The 21,852-nt window shown below is 47.8% G+C and overlaps 2 protein-coding genes across 2 annotated transcripts in view; both read left to right on the forward strand.

Moving 5' to 3' along the window:
* Positions 1 to 1,659, forward strand: part of FNBP4 (formin binding protein 4) — a 52,974-nt gene extending 51,315 nt beyond the window's left edge. The window contains exon 17 of the mRNA XM_056131360.1: positions 648 to 1,659. Coding sequence (XP_055987335.1) covers positions 648 to 738 — 91 coding nt within the window. The 3' untranslated portion in view covers positions 739 to 1,659. The remainder of the gene's footprint in view (positions 1 to 647) is intronic.
* A 1,822-nt stretch (positions 1,660 to 3,481) lies between these two features.
* AGBL2 (AGBL carboxypeptidase 2) overlaps positions 3,482 to 21,852 on the forward strand; it is a 40,926-nt gene continuing 22,555 nt past the window's right edge. The window contains exons 1-8 of the mRNA XM_056131450.1: positions 3,482 to 3,613; positions 3,825 to 3,888; positions 7,606 to 7,743; positions 11,143 to 11,196; positions 12,664 to 12,849; positions 14,431 to 14,538; positions 16,456 to 16,609; positions 20,486 to 21,268. Of these exons, the coding sequence (XP_055987425.1) occupies positions 3,578 to 3,613; positions 3,825 to 3,888; positions 7,606 to 7,743; positions 11,143 to 11,196; positions 12,664 to 12,849; positions 14,431 to 14,538; positions 16,456 to 16,609; positions 20,486 to 21,268 (1,523 nt within the window). The 5' untranslated portion in view covers positions 3,482 to 3,577. The remainder of the gene's footprint in view (positions 3,614 to 3,824; positions 3,889 to 7,605; positions 7,744 to 11,142; positions 11,197 to 12,663; positions 12,850 to 14,430; positions 14,539 to 16,455; positions 16,610 to 20,485; positions 21,269 to 21,852) is intronic.

A 21,852-nucleotide genomic window follows, 5' to 3' on the forward strand; every position in this document is an offset into this window, starting at 1 on the left:
CATCTCAGTTATATCACTCTTAGCAGAGTTTGGAGTTTTACTTACCATTTTTTTTTCCTCATCATCAGAATCTGTTGTGCCGTGAGAGACATGTCCTTTTACAAATAGTTAGAAATGAATAGTAGAGAAACTCAGACTGGGTCCAAAGGGCCCTGTTGTTATATTGTGAATTAAATATATCTTAAAGACTCGTAGAGAAAAATTAAAGACTTTTATTAAAAATTGTATACTTGGACCAGGGTGGTAATACAGCAAGAAGGGCACTTGCCTTGCATACAGCTGACCTGTATTGACCCCTGGCAACCCCATGTGGCCCTCTGACCACTGCTGGGTGTGGCACAAGACCCCCAGACGAGGAAATCTGAAGAGGGCTTAAAGGTCCCTCCAATATTGGAGTTTATGATTTGAGTGCTGGAGTTCCTAGGATTGATTCTCTGCATATTGTAGAGAGCAAATACCGCAAGTTGTAGTACGAAAAAAAGAGGGAAAAAATTGAATTTACCAATTCTTTCCTGGGATTGCAGACTTTTTTTTTTTGTCAACATGAATAAAATCAGGATTTTTATTTTTATTTAGAATTTATGCTAGGAAATGAAATGGTTTTATTCTTTCTTTTCCGTAAATTAATCTGTATTTTGTTTTTGCAGTGGCATGGCAGAAAGAAATGCAAATTTTGAAGCCCTTCCTGAAGATTGGCGAGCACGACTAAAGAGAAGAAAAATGGCACCAAACACTTAGTTTTTTTCCCCTTAATTTGTTTATGTTCAGTTCAGTCTTAACCAGTTTTACTTGTCGTCAGTAAACTATAAATGTTACGAGGGAGAGCATATGAACTTCCTGGATAAGAGCTTATAAGTACAAATTTTCACAACCTGTGAAATGTAATTTTTGTTTTCAGATGGGTGAAGCAATGGAGTGCTTTGATCTGGCTGCCTCGATTCTCACTGGCCCACTCAGCGTGGAGTCTGCTAACCTCAGCAGCCTTGGACACGTCACTCTAGGATGTGACACCGTGGGGAGTGAGTGACTAAGAGTGAAGGATTTTCCTGCTTTCAATAGAGGCTCTTTTAATTCCTAGTTTGACGCTCTCTCTCATTAATTTCTCCAAAACAAGTGCAATTAAGGCAGCTCTGTATTTGACAATGCTTAACGGGTTACCGGAATCTCTTGCTGACCTCTTCTCCAGTGTGCCACCCCAGATGTGCAGAGATATGGCACATTGTTCACCTTGTGCCCATCATGGGGTCACTCTCTGTCTTTTGTCTCACCACTTCTAGAACAGATAGCTCAGATACTTGACACTCTGGGTGGCAGAGTTAACTTCTGAAATAGACAACAGTAGCAGCAAGCACTCATAGCCTTGAATTTCTTCTCCTGTATGTGGCAGCAAGTGTAACGAGCCATTCTACAAATTAGTGTGTCTCCATTGTTTTACCTTATCCCCAGATCCACTTTCCCTTTAGTGTGAATGTATCCTCCATAAAATTCCAGTATTTAAAAAGCAGTTTACTGTTCTGTACTTTCTATTATATCACAATCAGGTAAAAGTCACTTTAAACTGAAGAAAAGGCAAATTGTGTTTTAAAACTGTTTGTATTTCTCCAGTTTTTGACCGTGTAAATTTGTATATATTCACTAATAAAGCTTTTTTTATACTTCTTATTGGTTATGTTTTTGCTTTTCTAAGACTTATTATTATTAGTAAGTGGTCTATGTATGTAATGACTTTTTTCCTCCTCACCATATCCTTCAGTGTCCTAAGCACTGATGCACGGGTCTTGCCTTCAACTGTGCATGGGGCACACATCAGGTGCAGTGCTCGCTGACTCTTGCATTCCTTTTATGTTCTAGAACGTTGCTGTGGTGCTTCCACGTACGCCAGAGGTCTCATTTGCTGGCCGTTGCCAACCATGGCATCAGACCTTTTTAGTTGTGTTTGCTACAGCATATTGCAAGTGTATAGTACAGCCACGTATAATACAACCACATACAGCGCTGCTCAGAACTTCCTGGCTTGCACTCAGGAATTATTTGTGGTGCTTGGGGAAAATAAGGGTGCAATGGGTCAAAACTGGGTCTCTCGCGAGTAGAGGAAGCCGCCCACCTGCTGTCTCTCCAGCCCCCTGACCTATTTTTGTAATGATCATGTCCGCGGTGTATCCAGAAATTACTATGGCGCTAGGGTTCACCAGCAGAGCCCTGCTTGGTGTATGTGGGGATTTGAACTAAAAATTAAATTTGCAAGGCAGGAACCCACTTCGCTGGTCCTAGCCGCCAGGACTTTAAGATGGTGGGGGAAGGAAGGTGAACTTGGGGCTACCCAGCTGGACCCGGGGGTCCATTTGAAGCCATATCTTGTTTCCGGGACCACACCCATCCCCGGGCTTAATCCTGACTCTACTCTCGGAAGCTGGAGAGAGAGCACAGCGGTAGGGCGTTTGCCTTGCACGCAGCCAACATGGCGGACCCGAGTTCGATTCCCTCTCGGAGAGCCCGACAAGCTACCGAGAGTATCTCGCCTGCAAGGCAGAGCCTGGCAAGCTCCCCGAGACGTATTCGATACGCCAAACACAGTAACAACAAAGTCTCCAATGGAGACGTTACTGGGCCCGCTCGAGCAAATCGATGATCAACGGGAGGGCCTTTACTTACTCTCGGAACCGTAAGGGCTGCGGGTATGAAACCTGGGTCTGCCACGAGCAAGGATGGTGCCTACTTGCTGTACTATCTCTGGCCCCCTTGTAAACTTTTTTTAAAGAACCAATTGGAAAAATGATTTTAATGTACTTATTTTCGTGTGTGTGTGTTTGTGTGTACCAGTTCCAGCAGGTACAGTAGAGAACAAGGTCAAGTCCGGGACGTGTTGAGGACTACTCGGGTTGTATTCTTAAACCCCTTCAATTGCCCGGAAGCTAGGTTGCAGGGTTGACTGAGAAAAAGAATGGGTACCTTTCCCGGAGTTCCCTTCGGGGCCCGCCTCCCCGGAAGTACCTGCGGGCTCCGCCCCCTCGCTTCCGCCCCGGCGTTGCTAGGTGACGGGGCCGCGGCGGAAAGGCGCGGGCTTCTCGGGCGCTGCAGAAACCGTGCAGGCCCCGGAGGCGCTCACACCCCTCCGTCTGTCCTAGAAGATTCTAGACCCTCCTTTTCCGGGCCGTCCCGAAACGCTTCCAGCCTGGGTCGCGTCTTCTGCGAGCCCCCGGCCTGTCTTTCCCCTCACCCGGAGACCACTCGGCCGGGTTCCTCCATCCCGATTTCTTCCCCTTAAGTGAGACGCCTGGGGGGCTTCTCCCTCCGGGTGGGAGAGGGAAGTATGAGGCCAGCCCGGGGCCTGGTCCTCGGGGAGGCGGAGGCTGAAAGACAAGCTCGCCGTCAGTCCTCAGGTGTGTGTGCTCTGGGCGCCCTCGGCTGGCGGGGAGGCGGGGCAGGGGGCGCGGCGAGGGGCCGCCTGCCTCATTTTGCCCTGCCGTGTGCTTCCAGTCTTTCCGCTGTAGTCCGCTGCCCTTCTGGAAATCGGGGAGGCCGCGTGACCGGGGCTCGCGGCACTGACCGGTCTTGGGCTGGACCATGCACCAGTAACATGTTCCCAGCACTGGAAACAGAGCTAAAGCCGGAGGTCGGTACCCGCCGCGCCCCTGGACCGCCCTGGAGACCCCAGTAATAACAGAATCCGCAGGTTGACGCCCCCTAACCCCCCCCCCAATTTAATCCCCTCCGAGATTAAATTCTAGGTCTGAATTGCCTTCCCCATGGGGTCGATCACTACACCCGGGCGCCTGGCATTGAAAGCGCGGTGACTCCCCTGACGAACATGTCTTGCTTTGCAGACGCTTTCTGACCCCTATGAAGATTTTATGTTCCATCACCTCCGCTACTATGGCTACTTTAAAGGTACCAGCTGATGCTTCCTTTGCTTCTTGGGGGCTCAGGATCTCCAGTGGTTTGATTAGCAGGGAGAACTGTGCAGAACTCAGATGCGTGGAGCTAAGACCCATCCTTCGTGAGAAGTACTTCCTTTCCCCCACCTCTGTGCCCATGTCACTTCAGTGGAGCGTGAGGCATAGGGTCTGGGTGTCTTTGTACCAAGACCGCCTTCCCCGAGATGGCCCTGAGATCCTCTCTGTATCTGAAAGGGCGTGTTCTTCCCACCTTACTGAAGATGGTTTGAGTGTGCTGGCCCAGATAACTTTGGAATTAACTGGGCCTGTTTTAAAAATTATTTGAAAGGGCCAAGCCATAGGACAGCAGAAGGGCACTTGCCTTGCATGGTCCTCAGAGCACCGCCAGGAATAATTCCTGAGTGTAGAGCCAGGGGTAACCCTGGAGCATTGCCAGGTGTGGCCCCCAAATCAATACATAAATAAATCAGTCACCGTCACGGTCCTCCCGTTGTTCATCGATTTGCTTGAGCAGGCCCAGTAACATCTCCATTGTGAGACTTGTTGTTACTGTGTTTGGCTTAGCGAATACGCCACGGGTAGCTTGCCAGGCTTTGCCGTGTGGGCAAGATGCTCTCGGTAGCTTGCCGGGCTCTCCGGGAGGGGTGGAGGAATTGAACCTGGCTCTGCTGGGCCAGCTGCACGCAAGGCAAATGCCCTACTGCTATGCTATCGCTCCAGCCCTCATATTATAAATAAATAATTTAAAAAAAATTATTTGGGAGAGTGTGTGACTGGAGAGTTAATACTAAGGGTTAAAGTACTTGCCTCGGGGCTGGAGCACAGCGGGTAGGGCATTTGCCTTGCACGCGGCTGACCCAGGTTCGATTCCCAGCATCCCATATGGTCCTCTGAGCACCACCAGGAGTAATTCCTGAGTGCAGAGCCAGGAGTAACCCCTGTGCATCACCAGGTGTGACCCAAAAAGCAAAAAAATAAATAAAATATTTGCCTCACGCACGACCAACCGCAGGTTCAAACCCCAATCCCTACAATCTCCTGAGCACAGACCGTAATATCACTGAATGTAGCCCAATATCCCTCTCCCCAACAAAATGATTTGGGTGGAGGGCATTGGAGAGATAGTATAAAAATTAGGGTACTTGCTTCTCCGTGCTCTATATTGTCCATTAGCACTTCCAGAATCGCCCCTGAGCACTCTACTATGTGGCCCCCAGACAGGCAAAGTGTGCCAGAGAAGTAATATAGTGACTCAGGCACTTGCTTGTATGCATGCCAAACCAGATTCAGTTCCCAGCACCACATATAGTTCCCTGAGCACCGTGAGGAGTAATCGCTGAACACAAAGCCAGGAGTAAACCCAGAGCACTGCTCATTGCCCCAAAAATGAAAAAAAAAAAGGAACCAGTTATTAGGGGCCTAGAGATAGCTAAACTCCAGTGCTCATGCTTTACATGAGGGAGGCCTGAGTTTGATCCCTGAAACCAAATGATCCCCCAGAGTTCTTCCAGGAGTGATTCCTGAAGACAAACATAAATGGTACAGGCACAGGAGAACCAGGTGTGGTCCACAACAAACAAAACATTACAGGGATGTATTGAATCTATAGGTTAAGTTTTACAGGAAGTGAGAACTTTCCAACAGAACCCCTTCCGATCTATGGATAATTTACTTAAATCTTTAGTATTTCCCAATCAAGATATATAATTTTTTTTCCTCACTGAGGATGGCACCTCCAACCAGCCTGACAGCCGAGCTTTTGGTGGCTGGAACTGACTGTCACCCAAAAGTGACAAAGGCCAGTGGGCAAAGAGAACACTGCCTGAAGGTCAAAGATCAAGAGAGAGAGAGTTTATATAAACACAATCACCATTCCCATAAGGGAATATTTGAACAAAACCAGCAAGGAGGATCTTCAAGAGACCCACCTGCCACTCTTGAACATGTGTGAGGCCTGGCAAGAGGGAGAGAAACAAGATCTGCAAAAACAAACTGGTTCTTCCAGGATCTGCAGTTTTAGATGTTTTATTTAAATCATTAAAAAAAAAAAAAAAAAGCTCCTGTTCTCCCTTGAGCAATATTCCTCTCCCTCTCTTCCCTCAAGAAGATTTATAATTTTTTTTTCTTTTTTGTTTTGCATTTTGGGTCACACTCGGCAATGCACAGGAGGGGACCATATGGAATGCTGGGAATCGAACCCGGGTCGGCTGTGTGCAAGGCAAACACCCTAACTGCTGTGCTATCTCTCCAGCCCCAAGATTTATAATTTTTTATAGAAAAAAAATTTTGTGGTGCCAGGAATAGAACCTACGCCTTCACACATGCAAGGCAAGTGCTCTTTCTTACCCCAGATATCAATGTTTTTATGCTATTATAAATGATATTTTGGAGCCTTGCACACAGTTCGCCCAGGTTTTGTCCCTGGCATCCTATGTGGTCCCCTAAACCCTGCCAGGAGTAATCTCTGTGTGCAGAACCAGAAGTCAAACTTAAGAACCTCTGAGTTTGTCCTCCCTCCCCTCCCGAAAAAAAAATATATATATTCTTTAAATTTTTTGATTTTCAAATCTTTAGTATTTCCCAATTTAGAAATTGGTATTTAGAAATAAAGTATTTATTGGTATTTAGAAATAAAGTATTTATTGGTATTTAGAAATAAAGTATTTCCTCTGTTTTAGTATCTATGTGTTTTGCTTTTTCTGATTTTGTTTAGTTTTTTGGGCCTCCCCTGGTGGTGCTCAGAGACTCCACCATCCTGGTCCTCCATAGGCATGTGTGGTAGTGCTCAGGGCACTCAGCTGCTGGAGGTGAAACCAGGGCTTCCTGCGAGCAGAGCCCACCCTCTAACTGCTTTAACTGTGCCTCTGGATGGTTTTTATTCAAGGTTTCTCTTTTTATTTTGGCTCTGTGGATCAAACCCTGGGCTTTGCTAATGTTAAACTATGTGCTTTGCCACTAAGCTGGATCCCCAGACTCCTAAACATTCTGATTAATGGTTTATTTTCCAAATGGTTATTTATGTTTCCGATTCAGCAGAACACAAAGCTGCTTCTAGTCTTATTCTGAGGACTGCCTTCACTGGCTCTGAAGGCTGGCAATGGGCAGGTCTTTAGATGTTGTAAGTGCCTTTTTGGGGGGGAGGAGGGAGTTTTGGGGCTACACCCAGAGATGCTCTGGGCTTACTCCTGGCTCTGCACTTAAGGATCACTCCTGGGAGGCCCAGGGGACTGGCATATGGAATTTGCCATATGTCAGACAAATGTTCTACCCACCATACTACTGCTCCAGCCCCTTTCTTTTGCTTTTCCTTTTTTTGAGGGGTTAGGGTTTACACCCACCAGTGCTTAGGGGCTCCTCTGCCTCTGTGCTCAGGGGTCTCTCACTCGTTGTGGTGGTCAATCGATATAGACTGTGCTGGGATCAAAACCAGGCCTCCTGCATGCAAAACATGTGCTTCAGCCATTAGACTATCTCTCCGGCTCAAACCCTTTTTCTTTTCAATAAAAATGATGCTTCTTAGTCCCTTCTCAGTGTAAAATGCAGAATATACCTTTCATGGATGTATGTAAATTGAAAAGTGAAAGTTCCTAGGTCAGTGTGTATATGTGTGGAGGGGGAGCAATGAAAATTGTGTCAGTTTTGATAATCAGTTAGGTGTTGGCATTGCAAATGATAAACTTCCTGCAACTTTGATGAAATTGCTTCTTAGATCAGAAAAGCAGTATACAAAACTCTGCTAGGAATCAGCCTGTTTGGAAGAACAATCCTCGGTCCCTCTTGAATGGCCCTTTGGGGGAAGGAAATGACTTGTTATCATCAGACCACCGGCGAAAGGACAATCTTCTTTGTGAGTAATAAGTGAATGTTGCCCCAGAACCCTTGAGCCATATCTGGAATTCAGAGGATAACCTCACGTGGGAGAAGCCAAGGAATTTCTTTTCTTTTTTCTTTTCTCTTTTTAGGTTTTGGAGTCACACTCATTGATGCTCGGGAGTTACTCTTGGCTCTGTGCTCAGGAATCACTCCTAGCAAACTCAAAGACCATATGGGATAGTGGGGATTGAACCAGGGTCAGCTACATGCAAGAAAAATACCCTGCCCTCTCTCCTATAGCTTTGACCTCAGAATCCAAAGGATTTCTGAAGTCTACACTCAGAAATGTTCTCTCTAGCTCTATTTTGGATTGTCAATTTCAATTCAAAATACAATATACTGCGGATGATCTTTCTACAATTTGTCAGTATTTGTTTGGCCAAGAGAAGCATACTGAGGGGCTAAAGGGGAGTTCAGTGGGGCAAACGCATGCTTCGCATGTTGGAGCCCCAGCTTCAATCCCTGGGACCGCATGATTCCCCACAACACCTCTGGGAAGATCCTCGATGCACTGCTGGGTATGGCGCAAAAGTCAGAAAATTGAGTAACAGATTCAAAGGATACACTTGTCAAGGCTCTTGGCGTAGGAGTACTCAAAACTGAGGCCTGAGTGATAGTACAGCAGGTACAGTGTTTGCCTTGCACACAGCCAACCCGGGTTTGAGCCCCAGCATCCTGTATGGTCCCTCAGGGAGTCACAGAGCCAGGAGTAACCCCTGAGCACCGCCAGGTGTGGCCTGAAAAGAAAACAAACTATGTGCATGGCAACCAAACACAGCCATCGGTCATCATAGACACAGTAACAAGGGAGTGGGAGAGACAGGACTAAAGGAAAAAATATAAACACCCGTTCAGGGCTGCAGAGAACAGCCAGTGGGTAGGGCGCTTGCCTTGCACATGACTGGCCCAGGTTTGATCCCTGGCAACACATATGGCCCCTGAGTCCCACTAGGAGTAAATCCTGAGTACTACTATCAGATGTAACCCCCAAACCACACCAATAAACCAAACAAAAATATTAGTGTAGGAAAATACACCATTAGTCAAAGAACAAACTTTAAAAGGCCTTTCCAGGGTCAGAGTAATAGTACATCAATTCAGATGCTTGCCTTTAGGGAGCCAGTGATAGTACAGTGGATAGGGCATTTGCCTTGCAAGCAGCCGACCCAGGTTCAATTCCCGTCATCCCATATGGTCCCCCCAGTACTTCCAGGAGTAATTCCTTAGTTCAGAGTCAGCAGTAAGCCCTGAGTATTACCGGGTGTAACCTCAAAAAAGCCAAAAAGAAAAAAAAATAAGATGCTTGTCTTTCATGTATCTGACCCTGGTTTGATCACAGCACACAGTTCTCTGAGCTCTTCCAGGAGTGCTGCCTGAGCAGAGTCAGGAGTAAGTCCTGAGCACTGCTGGTGTGCCCAAAATTTAAAAAAAGAAAAGGAAGCATTTATGTCATGTGTCAAAGGATTCAGATTCTTACAAATCTGTAAGATGATCAAATGGAAAAATGGGGAAAGAACACAACTGTTTGGAGGAACAACAGTCAGCTTTGGAGCTGGAGAGATAATACAGTGGGTAGTGTGCTTGCCTTGCATGCGCCCAACCCAGGTTTAATCCCCAGCATTCTGTGTGGTTCCCTAAACACTTCCAGGAGTAATTTATTTTTTTTGCTTTTTGGGTCACACCCAGCAGTGCTCAGGGTTTACTCCTGGCTGTACATTCAGGAATTAATTCCTGGCGGTGCTCGGGGAACCATATGGGAGGTTGGGAATCAAACCCAGGTCGGCCGCGTGCAAGGCAGACACCCTACCCACTGTGCTATCACTCCAGCCCTTCCAGGAGTAATTTCTGAGTGCAGAGCCAGGAGTGACCCCTGAGCATCACTGGTGTGTCCCAAAAATTAAAACAAAAACAAAAAAAGTTAACGTTAAGAACAAATGTTTAGTGTCAACCTAATTGAAGATAAAACTGAAAATGTTCAACTAGCAGTTTTTAAATTCCAGGATGTGCCACAGAGATGGTCCAGGGCTTACTAGGGCACTTGCCTTGCGTGTGACGGACCATAGATCAAGCCCCAGCACCATGTCATCCCCATCACTGCTGGGAGCTATGGCAAGCTTAGAGCCAGAGTTTCCTCAACCCTCCTCAAAAAAGCTTTTAGGATTTGGGCAATGACTTTTTGATTGTTCTATTCAGTTTTGTGGGGGACATACATCCGCACCCAGAAATTTGTATATTTACCTGCCAGGGACACATAGAGTTATAGTCACAGTGCTCACCAGAGGTCACACTTTTAGGCTGTGGTGCTTTCCATTGTGTGTGTGTGTGTGTGCTGCCAGGGTCAGGGTGCTGTACATGCAATTGACTGAGGTGCAGCCAAAAATCACTCATGCTGTGCTGCCGTTTCCTGCACCCCATCATTAAACAGTTGGGAAAAGATTTAGAGACAGGGCTGAAGAGGTAGTTCAGGAGGCAAGGGTGCTCCTTGCACACAGCCGGCTCATGTTCAATGCCTGGCACCCCCTATGGTCCCCTGAGCACTGACAGGAGTGATCCCTGAGTACAGACCCAGGAGTAACCTCTGTGCACTGCTGGTGTGGCCCAAAAAGAAACCAACAATTTTATTTATTTGCTTATTATTATTGGGCTGGAGCGATAGCAAAGCCAGTAGGGCATTTGCATTGCACACGGCTGACCCAACCCACCTGAGTTCAGTTCCTTCGCCTTCGATTCCTCCGCCCCTCTTGGAGTGCCTGGCAAGCTACCAAGAGTATCTCCCCAGCGGGCAAAGCCTGGCAAGCTACCCATGACGTATTCAATATGCCAAACACAGTAACAACAACTCTCACTATGTTACTGGGCCCGCTAGAGCAAGTCGATGATCTACGGGAGGACATGATGATGATGATGATGATGATGATGATGATGATGATGATGATGTTACACCGTATGGTGCTCAGGGATTCTCCTGGCTCTGCACTCTGGAATTACACCTGGCAGTGTTTGGGGGATCATATGGGAAGCGGGGAACAAACCCCGGTCGGCCACGTGCAAAGTAAACGCCCTACCCGCTGTACTATCACTCTGGCTCCCAAACCAACAATTTAGAGACAGACGAGAAATAGAGGAGAGGAGAGGTGGCTCAGAGGACTGGGGCGCATGCTCTGCCAGAGAGAGCCCCGGGTCCAAGCCCAGGACCACGTGTTCCTCCACGTGCAGCTGGAAGTGACCCCCAAACCAGTGTGTCTGTCCTCCCAAAACAGAGAAACGCAGGGGCCCAAGTGGAGGTGCAGGGAGGAAAGGAATAAGGGAGAGAGGTATGTAGCAGGGGACGGCAAAGGCCCTAAAGATCAACCCTGCTCCTTCCTCTTCCTAGGGCCCCGATGTCTGTCTTCAACCGAGCAGCGGCGGAGAGAAGCTCTGAACAGAGGTATTTCTGATCCTTCCCTGAGCAGACACCAGCACCCCGCCTCTCCCACCCGCAGTTTCACACCGTGTGCCCTGCTACCTTTCTTCCCTGTTTTGTCCCACTCTGCTCATATTCTTTCTTTCTTCCTGAAAGCCCTTTGTGTGTGTGTGTGTGTGTGTGTGTGTGTGTGTGTGTGTGTGTGTGTGTATGTGTGTGTGTGTTGATGAGGGGGAGGGCCACACTCGCACACTCGGCAGTGCTCAGGGACCACTCCTGGCAGTGATCAGGGCAACATAAGTCATGCCAGGGATAGAACCCAGATCTTATGTGTGCCCAGTAAGTGCCTTACCCCTGTAAGGCACCGTCTCTCCAGAGCCCTGAAAGACTTTCTTTCCCCCACCTTTTTTTTCTCATTTTCTATTTTCTAAGCTCTAGTCCTGCTCCTTCTCATTCCTTCTCTGTTTTTTTTTAATGTTCCTATGCTTTGAATGTTTATATATTATAAACTTGAATTTTAATCTGTAGATTTCACTCAAACATCATGTTTAAAAAACTGTTTTCTGTTTTTGGGGTCATAACTGGCAATGCTCAGGGGTTACTCCTGGCTCTGCACTCAGGAATTAGTCCTGGCTGTGTTCAGAGATGCTGGGCATTGAACCCAGGTCAACCACATGCAAGGTAAATGCCCTACCTACTGTAATATAGCTCTGGCCCCCATTAAAAATTTTTTTATATACATATATTTTTTTTCTAAAACACTAATGGATTGGCCAGAAAGTTACTCCTCTTACCTCTCTTCAAATATAAAGGACGAAATACACAAGCTTTTCCTTCATTTGCAAAACAGTTAAAATGCTATAGAAACATTATCTTTGATTTAATATTTTTGCCCCCAGCTTTGACTTAAAAAAATTTCTCCTATCTATAAAACTTTATATCCAAACATTTAATAAACTACGTCTTTGTCTCTTAAGCATTTTATCACTGCGATGCTGTCACCCTAAGGTAGATCTCCTTAAGGAGGGCCATGTCACAGGACTGCATGTCTGCACTCATTCCATTATTTTTCTTTCTTTCTTTTTTTTTTTTGTTTTGATCAGGACACAGGGGCGGTCAAACTCAGTGGTACTCAAGGCTTACTCCTGGCCCTGCATTCAGGAAGTGCTCAGGGAATCAGATGGGTGTCATGCAATTTTGATCGACTGTATGCAAGAACAAGTACCTTACCAGTTGTGCTATCTCTCCAGCCCCAACTTTATTTTATTTGGTAGGGGGGGGCAGGTGTTTGGGCCACACCTGGCATTGCTGATGGGGGTGCCGGGAATCAAGCCACATTTGGCAGGCTGCAAGGCTAGTGCCTTTACCCCTGGACTGTCTCCAGCCTCCTGCGCATATTTCCATGCAGTTGCTTAGTTTACTTAGCTGTTCTGGTTGAGCAGGTCGGGTCCCACTGAGGACACTCTTCACCGTTCCCTTTGCCTTTTGCAGATTCCCTTGTACTGAACTCATCCCATCTTAAGAGCAAACAGCTTCTTTATGATGAGTTTGGAGAAGTAATCCCACGTCTCCGAGAACCCCGAGATCTCTTCGGCCTTTACTCAAAAGACGGGCCCCCGCAGGTGCCAAAATGGCCAATAGAATGTGAAGTCATCAAGGAAAATGTTCATCATATTGGTACAGTGACTTCGGTGTTGTGTGTGCACTTTCCCAACTGGCTTTATTACCAGAACTTAACTTTTTGTGTTTTCTTGTTTGGGCTTACTCCTGGCTCTGCACTCGGAGATCACTTCTTTTTTTGCGGGGGTCACACCCGGTGATGCACAGGGGTTACTCCTGGCTCTGCACTCAGGAATTACCCCTGGCGGTGCTCAGGGGATCATATGGGATGTTGGGAATCGAACCCGGGTTGGCCGCGTGCAAGGCAAACGCCCTACCCACTGTGCTATTGCTCCAGCCCCACAGGGATCTCTTCTGACAAGCTTGAGGGATGATGTGGGATGCCAGGGGTCAAACCTGGGTCAGCCGCATGCAAGGCAAGTGCCCTACCTGCTGTACTATCGTTCTGGCCCCTGTCTGGTAATGTTTTGAATTTGCTGGAGTTTGAGGGTTTTGTATTTCACAGAGCCCTCCACGAATCCTTGTGTGAGCCTTGCTCAGGGGCCAGGCTGATCTTCCCCATATCGATTCAATCTTCCGTGCTGCCCAGGTGAACACTTGTTGGAGCTTCTTATGAACTGCAGACACTTCTGTTGTGGGGGCTGTACCTAGCGGTGCTTTGCAACCACACAACATCAAGGATTGAACCCAGAACCTTGCAGCTGCAAGGGAAATCCTTCCCCCGTGCCCAGTGGGGCTCCTTGGCAATGACAGCCACATCTTTGAACTAACCATTGGTGCCAGTACAGTATCAGCATTTATTTTATGTAGCGTTTTCCAGGAGTGGGTCGCATTGAAAGAAGGCACTCGCGTCAGTGCTGAAACCCTCTGTCTCGCAGCATATGTCTGAACTCCAGAAGACTGTGGAAACCACTGGCTGTTTCTTTCCTTTTTTCCTTTTTGCTTTCAGTGTTTTGACCACATCTTGTGGTGTTCAAGGGCTAGACCTGGCTCCAAGGTTGCTGCCGGTGGTCCGGGCTTGCTCAGCGGAACTTGGTGACGTCTTGAGGCTCAGACCTGGACTGCCTGCCTGCAAAGCCTCTGCCCAGCCCACTGAACTGTTTTGCTGCTCCTCTGACTTATTTTTAATTTTTTATTTATTTTTATTTATTAAAATTTTATTTATTTAAAGCTTTGGATCCAAAGAGCTATCTCCAAGGGCTGGAGCACATATTTTGCATGTGGGAGAGCGAGCTGCTTCAGGGTTGAGCCCAGGCCTCTTGCATGCTAAGCATGCGCCCAGCCCCTTGGTTGATCTTTTGAGTCCGGTATAGTTTCATATTAGTTCTGATTAAGAACCTTTTATAGTATTTTGTTGTTGTTTTGGTTTTAGAGCCACACCTAGGAATACTTGGGGCTTACTCCTGGTTCTGTACTCAGGGATTTCTCCTGAGAGGGCTCAAGGCCATTTGGGGTGCCAGGGATTGAGCCCAGGTCAGGATGGTGTAAGGCATGTGCCTTATCGGCAGTAATCTCTCTCTCTCTCTCTCTCTCTCTCTTTCTCTCTCTCTCTCCTTCTCTCCCTCTCCCTCTCCCTTTCTCTCTCTCTTTTTTCTCTCTCTCTCTCTCTCACTACTTTCTACTTTTGTTTTCTTTCAGAGTGGATTCCACCTCATCCAGAATATTTTTATCAGCCTACAGGAAATGAAAAGTTACCAGAAATTGTAGGAGAGGAAAAAGGCAGAGTTGTCTATCAATTAGATTCAGGTATTGTCTTTTTTGGGAGGAAGGGGTGGGGGTCACACCTGGTGATGCTCAGGGTTTACTCATGGCCTGTGCTCAAGAATTAATCCTGGTGGTGCTCCAGGATTAATAATAATGGGATGCTAGTGATAGAACCTGGTCGTCTGTGTGTAAGGCAAATGCCTTACCCACTGTAATATCTTTCCAGTTCCATCAGGTATTTTCTTTATACCAGTGAGTAATCAATCAGTCATGACAGTGCTAGTAAATATTATCAATAATTAACGTGTTTTTTTTGGTTTGTTTTTTGGACCACACCATACATCAGTAGTATACTGTAATGCATTCTTTTCATTGGGGAGGGGGCTCACCCAGTGGTGCTCAGAGCTTAGTCCTGGTTCTGCACTCAGGGATCATTCCTGGTGGGACTTGGGGGATCTTATAGTTTGGGTGTTTTTATAGATCAAGTGCTGTACCTCATGAACCACAAGAGTGAGTCTTAGCTTAATTTTATGCCTTTTTTTGTTTTGTTTTGGGACCATACCCGGTGGGGCAATCAAACTGGGAAGCCATTTGCAAGGCCTTAACCCCAGTAATATCCCTCCCTCCCTTAGCTTCATTCTATTTGTTTTTGGGTCATGTGCCCACGGTTTACTCCTGCCTCTGAGCTAGCTCAGGGATCACCCCTGGTACGCTTAGGGGACCACATAGGGTACCGGGAACTGAACTTGATTTTGCCATGTGCAAGGCAAGCAGCCTACCCTCTGAACTCCAGACCCCTGAGCTACACTTGAATAAAGATTTGACGATAAGCCTTTATTTATGTATTCATTCATTCATTTATTTTTGGGTTTGGGCGACACCTGGTGGTGTTTGGGGCTTACTCCTTGCTCTGCACTCAGCTATCTTTTACCTGGCAGGCTCCGGGGACCATACAGAGTGCTGGGAATTGGACCTAGTTCATCAACCATGTGCAAAGCAAGCACCATACCTGCAGAACTATCTCTCCAGTCCCCTTAGCAACAGTTTAATAAAGTTTTTTTTTAATCATAAACCTTTATTTATTTCTTTATTTGGTTTTGGGGCGACACCTAGTGGTGGTCAGGGCTTGTGCCTGTCTTTGCGCTCAGGAATTATTCCTGGTGGGCTCAAGGAACTATATGAGGTGCTGAGATCAAATCCAGGTTGGCCATATACAAGACGAATGCCCTCCCCACTGTACTGTTACTCCAGACCCATGATCACAAGCCTTTACTAAACCCTAGGATGTTTTGGTTCCCTTCTTAGGCAAATTCACCCATGCCATTCTTCTCAAATTTTTGTTTTCATAAATTTAAATCTGGAAGGATATGCCAAAAATGATACAAAGTGACCTTTTCTCTTTTCTGTTTTCTTCATGGTTTGTCAAATTAATAAATAGGTGTTGTTTGAGGGTTGTATTTTATTGGGGTTTTGGATTGTTTTGTGTTGTACTTGTTATTTTTGGGTTTTGGGTTTGGGTTTTTTTGTTTTGTTTTTTTGTGTGTGTGATGTTGAGCACAGTGGTTGAGCACAGTTGAGCTCCCACTGGTGCTCAATGTGTTTTCTGGTGGGGCTCAGGGAACCGTATGTGGTGCTGGGGATCATGCCTGGGTTGGGTGCATGCATAACAAGACAAAGACTTCTTACCCTCTGTACTATCTCTCCAGCCCCCAAATTAGGGTTGAAAAGGGAATAAGCAATATTTGAGGCTTCAGAGATACACAAGCGCTCTAGGTCACTTCAAGGTTTTGGACAAAAGACGTTGGTTGCCACATTGATGGCTGTGTGGTGGCCTCTCTCCGAATGTGGGGTGGCCAACACAAACCTCAACCCTGAGGTCAGTGTGCTAAGCTGCTGCTTGATGAAGGGGTTCACTGAGTCTGCGCAGGGGAGCGGCCTCAGCAGCTCTCTCCCCTGCAGCACCCAGGGAAGATTCCTACTTCACCAGCTCCAGAGTAGGAGGCCGACGAGGAATGATCAAGAAACTGGCAGTCCCATTGGAAGGACCGGAAGATGAGACACTACTGTTTGAATCGAGGTTCGAGAGTGGGAACCTGCAGAAAGCCGTCCGAGTGTGAGTAGTGTGAGAGCTTCCGCCAGCGGGGCAGGGAACTGAGCGTCAACAGGAGGCACATGAGCAGTTGGCAGTGTTTCTGAGAAAGACGGGTGGGACTTGCTTACAAGGAAGGTGAAGAATGGAATGATTATATAAAACACCCCCTCCCCCCGAAAAATATTTATTTGAAAATGCGCCGGAGGGCCAGAGAAATAGTACGGGAGTTAAAGCACTTGCCTTGCCTTGGTATCCCATCTGGTAGCTCCAAAGAGTGATCCTTGAGCACAGAGCCAGGATTAAGTTCTGAATACAGTCAGATGTGTTCCAAAAACAGAACAAAAAATAATAATAATTTGGTTTTGGGTGATAATTAGCTTAGTCCTGGCTCCTGTGCTCAGGAATTACTCCTGGCAGTGTTCAGGGGACCATATGGGATGCTGGGGATCGAGCCTGGGTTGACCACATGCAAAGCGAGTGACTTGCCCACTGCACTATCTCCAACCCCAATACAAATTTTTTTTAATGGGCTGGAGAAATACTTCAGCAAGCTGGGTCACATGCTTTGCAAGCAGGAGGACCAGGCTCAGCTTCTGTTTGTTTGTTTGTTTTTGCTTTTTTTTTTTTTCCCTACAGTTCTGGGTTTGATCCCACCACTTCCTGGTCCCCAGAGCACTGCCAGAAGCAGTCCCCAAGCAGTGGCAGATATGGCCTGAAAGCATAGATCCTAACGGGAGCCAGGGGCATGACACAAAGGGCACGTCCTCTGCAAGCAGGACCGCATGGTCCCCCAAGCAGCACCAGAAGCAGTCCCATTCATCTCCATCAGCAGTGTACCATGAGTAGCCCCAAGCACTGCACATGTGACCTCAATAACAATAATAATAATAAGCACATGCATATGGGGTCAGAACAATATTATAGCAGTCAGGGCACTTGCCTTGCCTGAGGTTGACCTGGGTTCAAGTCCCAACACTGCATATGGTTCCGCAGCACTTCCAGGAATCCTGGAGTGCAGAGTCAGGAGGAAGCCCTGAGCGTAGCTGGTTGTGATCCAAAAGCAAACAAATGAAAAAGAATATTTTTATTGTTTTACAAATTGCTGTTTTTTCCTTTAAGGAATTGTCAGTGGATTTTTTTTTATGTTACTTGCTTACTTAAATATTTGTTATTTGCTTACTTAAATATTTGTTATGTTATTTGCTTACTTAAATATTTGGTGTTTGGGCTACACTTACAGTGGGGCAATTCCTGGCTCTATACTCAGGGGTCATCCTGGCAGGCTCGGGGAACCACATATGGTGCCAGGGACTGGCCCCCAGTCAGCAGTGTGCTAGGCAGTGCCTTATTCACTGCACTATCTCTCCAGCTCCCTGATGCTTTTCTTTTTTTCTTTCTTTATGGGTCACGCCTGGCAATGCACAGGGGTTACTCCTGGCTCTTCACTCAGGAATTACTCCTACTGGCGCTCAGGGGACCATATGGGATGCTGGGAATCGAACCCGGGTCGGCCGCGTGCAAGGCAAACGCCCTCCCCACTGTGCTATTGCTCCAGCCCCAATGCTTTCTTTTTAATAGTGTGCATTCGTCCATTTTATGAACTTTACGTATTTCATTTGTCCTGTTGCCAGCTTATGGGAAATAATTTGTTTGGTTTTTGCATTTTGGGCCACACCCAGCAGTGTTCAGGGCTTCCTCCTGGCTCTGTGCTTTGGGAGTGCTCCTGGAGAGATCCGGGGGCCATATGGGGAGCCTGGAATCAAACCAGGTTGGCCACGGGCAAGGCAAGCACCCTACCCACTGGATTATCTCTCCAGCTTCAAGTTGTTTATAATTTTCAGTTTATTGAATTAACAGAATTAGCACTCCTTTCGATTTTCAATTGTGAGTCATTGTGGTTGGGGGAATGACTTGTTGGGGCAGCTGAGTTTGAGTGTGTCAACTGCTGCTAGCTAGTGCCAGATTGCACTTCTTTATTTGTTTATTCATTTATTTGGGGGCCACACCCCAGCTTGGTGCTCAGGGGTCATTCCTAACGGTGCTCTGGTGGGACTAGGACCTCGTGCAGGCTGAGCCTGTGCTCCAGCCCCCCCGAGCTGACTGTCTCCATCCCGACTGTGCTCCTCTTTGATTTTCGTTCCTGTCAGCAGTGTTGGGCCTATTTCCCTACATTGGAGTGTTGATGAGATAGAGGGAGATAGGAATTTTAGCTTGCATTTCCTTTTTGAGGGGGAGGGACACACCCAGCAGTGCTCAGGGAATCACTTCTGTTAGGGCTCAGGGGACCATATGGGATGCTGGCGATTGAACCTGGGTTGGCCTTGTGCAAGGAACGTGTCCTACCCACTGTGCTATCACTGCGCTCCTTATCTTGTGCATCTGTAATAGGTGTGTGGGGGAAAAACTTTTCACTTTCATTTTGTATTTTTATTTTCTACAAGTTCTCCATTTTTTAAAATTATTATTACTTTGGGGGGGTGCCCCTAAGCCATGCCCAGGACCTAGGGTCCCTCCCAGGGATAGTTGGCCCTCATGGCTAGGATCTGATGGTTTAGTGACCTGGCAGTGAAGTACTGTGGGGGCCCAGTGGTGCTGGGGGCAAGAGGGGCCACACCTGGCAGTGTTCAGGGGGCCATTTGCTGCCATGGATTGGACTTGGGGCCTAGTGCACACTTACCCCATGTACCCCAACCCATGTTGTTTGTTTGGTTGGTTTCCAGGTCAGACCTGGAAGTGCTGGAAGCTATTTCCAGCTTGTCACTGAGGAGGTCACTCCTGCAGAGGCTCAAAGGACCACGGTGGTGCTGGGGTTTGAACCTGGGGCTCCAGCATGTGCTCCAGCCCTCAGCGCTCCCTGCCCGGCTCAGCCCTACTTCTTGCCAACTGGGTGAATGCGTTCTGAGATGCTCCTTTCTCCAGGCCCAGGAGTCCTCAGGAGCGCCTCCTCCGTGATATCCAGGAGGCGCGGGCAGCCACCTCTGGCTCCTCTGCTGCTCACCGACCTTCCGAGAAATAACAGGAAGGGACTAGAAACTGCCACTGAGCATCCAGAGCTGCTCAAGAACTCCCAGCAGTGCTTCCAGACAACCTGTTCTGCACTGTGAGAGTTTGGGGTTGATTTGGTTAGGTTTTTTTTTTTTTCTTTTTGGGTCACACCCAGCAAGGCACAGGAGTTACTCTTGGTTCATGCACTCAGGAATTACTCCTGGCGATGCTCGGGTGACCATATGGGATGCTGGGAATCGAACCTAGGTCGGCTGTGTGCAAGGCAAATGCCCTACCCACTGTGCTATTGCTCCAGCCCCTGGTTTGGGGTTTTAATTCCTTTTTTGTTTGCTTTTATTTTTTGTTATTGTTAATTGTTTCTGAGTCACATCTAAGGATGCTTAGAGGGGTTACTCCTGGCTCTGCACTCAGAAATTATTCCTGGTGGTGCTCAGGGTACCATATGGGATGCCAGGGATCAAGCACAGGTTGGCCGCATGTAAGGTAACGTGCCTTACCCTCTATACAATCCCTCCGGCCCCTGAGTGAGGGTTTTTTTGTTTGTTTCTTGGGCCACATGTGATGACTCCCCCTGACTGCCAGGACCCCTGAGGTTTCCTGGCAGTGCTCAGAAGAGAGCACGCAATGCCGAGGATCACCTGGGCTTCCGGTGAGCAAGGCTGCACTCAGCCCAGGGAGCTGCTGCTCCAGCCCAGCTGCCTCCTGCCCCGCCCCAACTAAGCTTAGTTGCCCCAAGTTCCTGCTCATTTAGTACCTGAATTGGACAACCAGGTAAAAGTGAAAAGTAAGGTTTGGCAAAGTGGCCTTTTCTGCGGTGACATCTGTTTCTGCCAAGGGGAGACAATCTGTCTCCGATTTGCCCCAGAGCTTCCTCTCTTTCCTCCCTCACAGAGACACCTATGAGTACGAACTCACCTTGCGGACCGATCTCTACACAAACAAGCACACCCAGTGGTTCTATTTCCGAGTTCAGAACACCAGAAAGGATGCCGTCTATCGCTTCACCATTGTCAACCTGCTCAAACCCAAGAGCCTGTACGCCGTCGGGATGAAGCCACTCATGTACTCCCAGGCCGACGCCCAAGGGCACAGCATCGGCTGGCGGAGAGAAGGCAGCGAGATCAGGTACTTCAGGAACCACGTGGAGGAGGGCCAGCCGCCCTGCTACTGCCTCACGTGGACCGTTCAGTTCCCACATGACCACGACACGTGCTACTTTGCCCACTTCTACCCCTATACGTACTCCAACCTGCGGTGCTACCTCCTCTCCGTGGTCAACAACCCCATCCAGTCCCAGTTCTGCAAGCTCCGGACGTTGTGCCGGAGCCTGGCGGGCAACACCGTCTACCTGCTCACCATCACCAACCCATCCCGGAACCCTCAGGAGGCAGCGGCCAAGAAAGCGGTGGTGCTGAGCGCCCGTGTCCACCCCGGGGAGAGCAACAGCTCGTGGGTCATGAATGGCTTTTTGGACTTCATCCTGAGCAGTTCCCCAGACGCCCAGCTCCTCAGGGACATCTTCATCTTCAAGGTGATCCCCATGTTAAATCCCGACGGCGTGGTCGTGGGGAATTATCGGTGTTCGCTGGCTGGAAAGGACTTGAACAGGCATTATAAAACCATGCTGAAGGACACCTTCCCTTGCATCTGGTACACCAGGAACATGATTAAGAGGTACAACCTTGGTTTTGGTTTTGGTTTTTGGTTGAGAGGACACACCCATGTTCAGGGTTTTTTTCTGGTCTTTTCTCAGTAGAGACCCCTGATATCACTCAAGTTGGCCACATGAAAGGCAAGTGCCTCCCCCCTGGTACTATCTCTCCAAGAGGTCCATCTTTCCTTGCCCTGAGCACTGTCTAGGGCATGTGAGACAATCCCTCTGCTGTTGCAGGAATCCAGTATGACTTGAGAGACTTGAGTCTTCACCGTTTCTTTTGTAGACATGTGAATCTTCTCCTTTTCAAGCTTTTCAATGATATCCTATTGTTAGGTTGAAACTGAACTTGCAGGGGCCAAAAGGTAGCCCAGCAGGAAAGGCACTTGCCTGGCATGCTCCCAACCTGGGTTATATCCCTGGCAGCCAACATGGTCCCCTGAGCTCCATCAGGAGTGATCCCTGAGCACAGAGCCAGGAGCAAGCCCTGAGCACTGCCAGGTGTGACCCAAACACCCCGCCCCCCACCCCACCCAAAAGAAACTGAACAGGTAGCAACACGGGGAAGGATTAAATGGGAAAGATCCAAAGTCAGAGGAGTTTA

Source organism: Sorex fumeus, unplaced genomic scaffold (assembly GCF_029834395.1).
Source record: "Sorex fumeus unplaced genomic scaffold, SorFum_2.1 ptg000007l, whole genome shotgun sequence".
Classification (NCBI taxonomy): Eukaryota; Metazoa; Chordata; class Mammalia; order Eulipotyphla; family Soricidae; genus Sorex; species Sorex fumeus.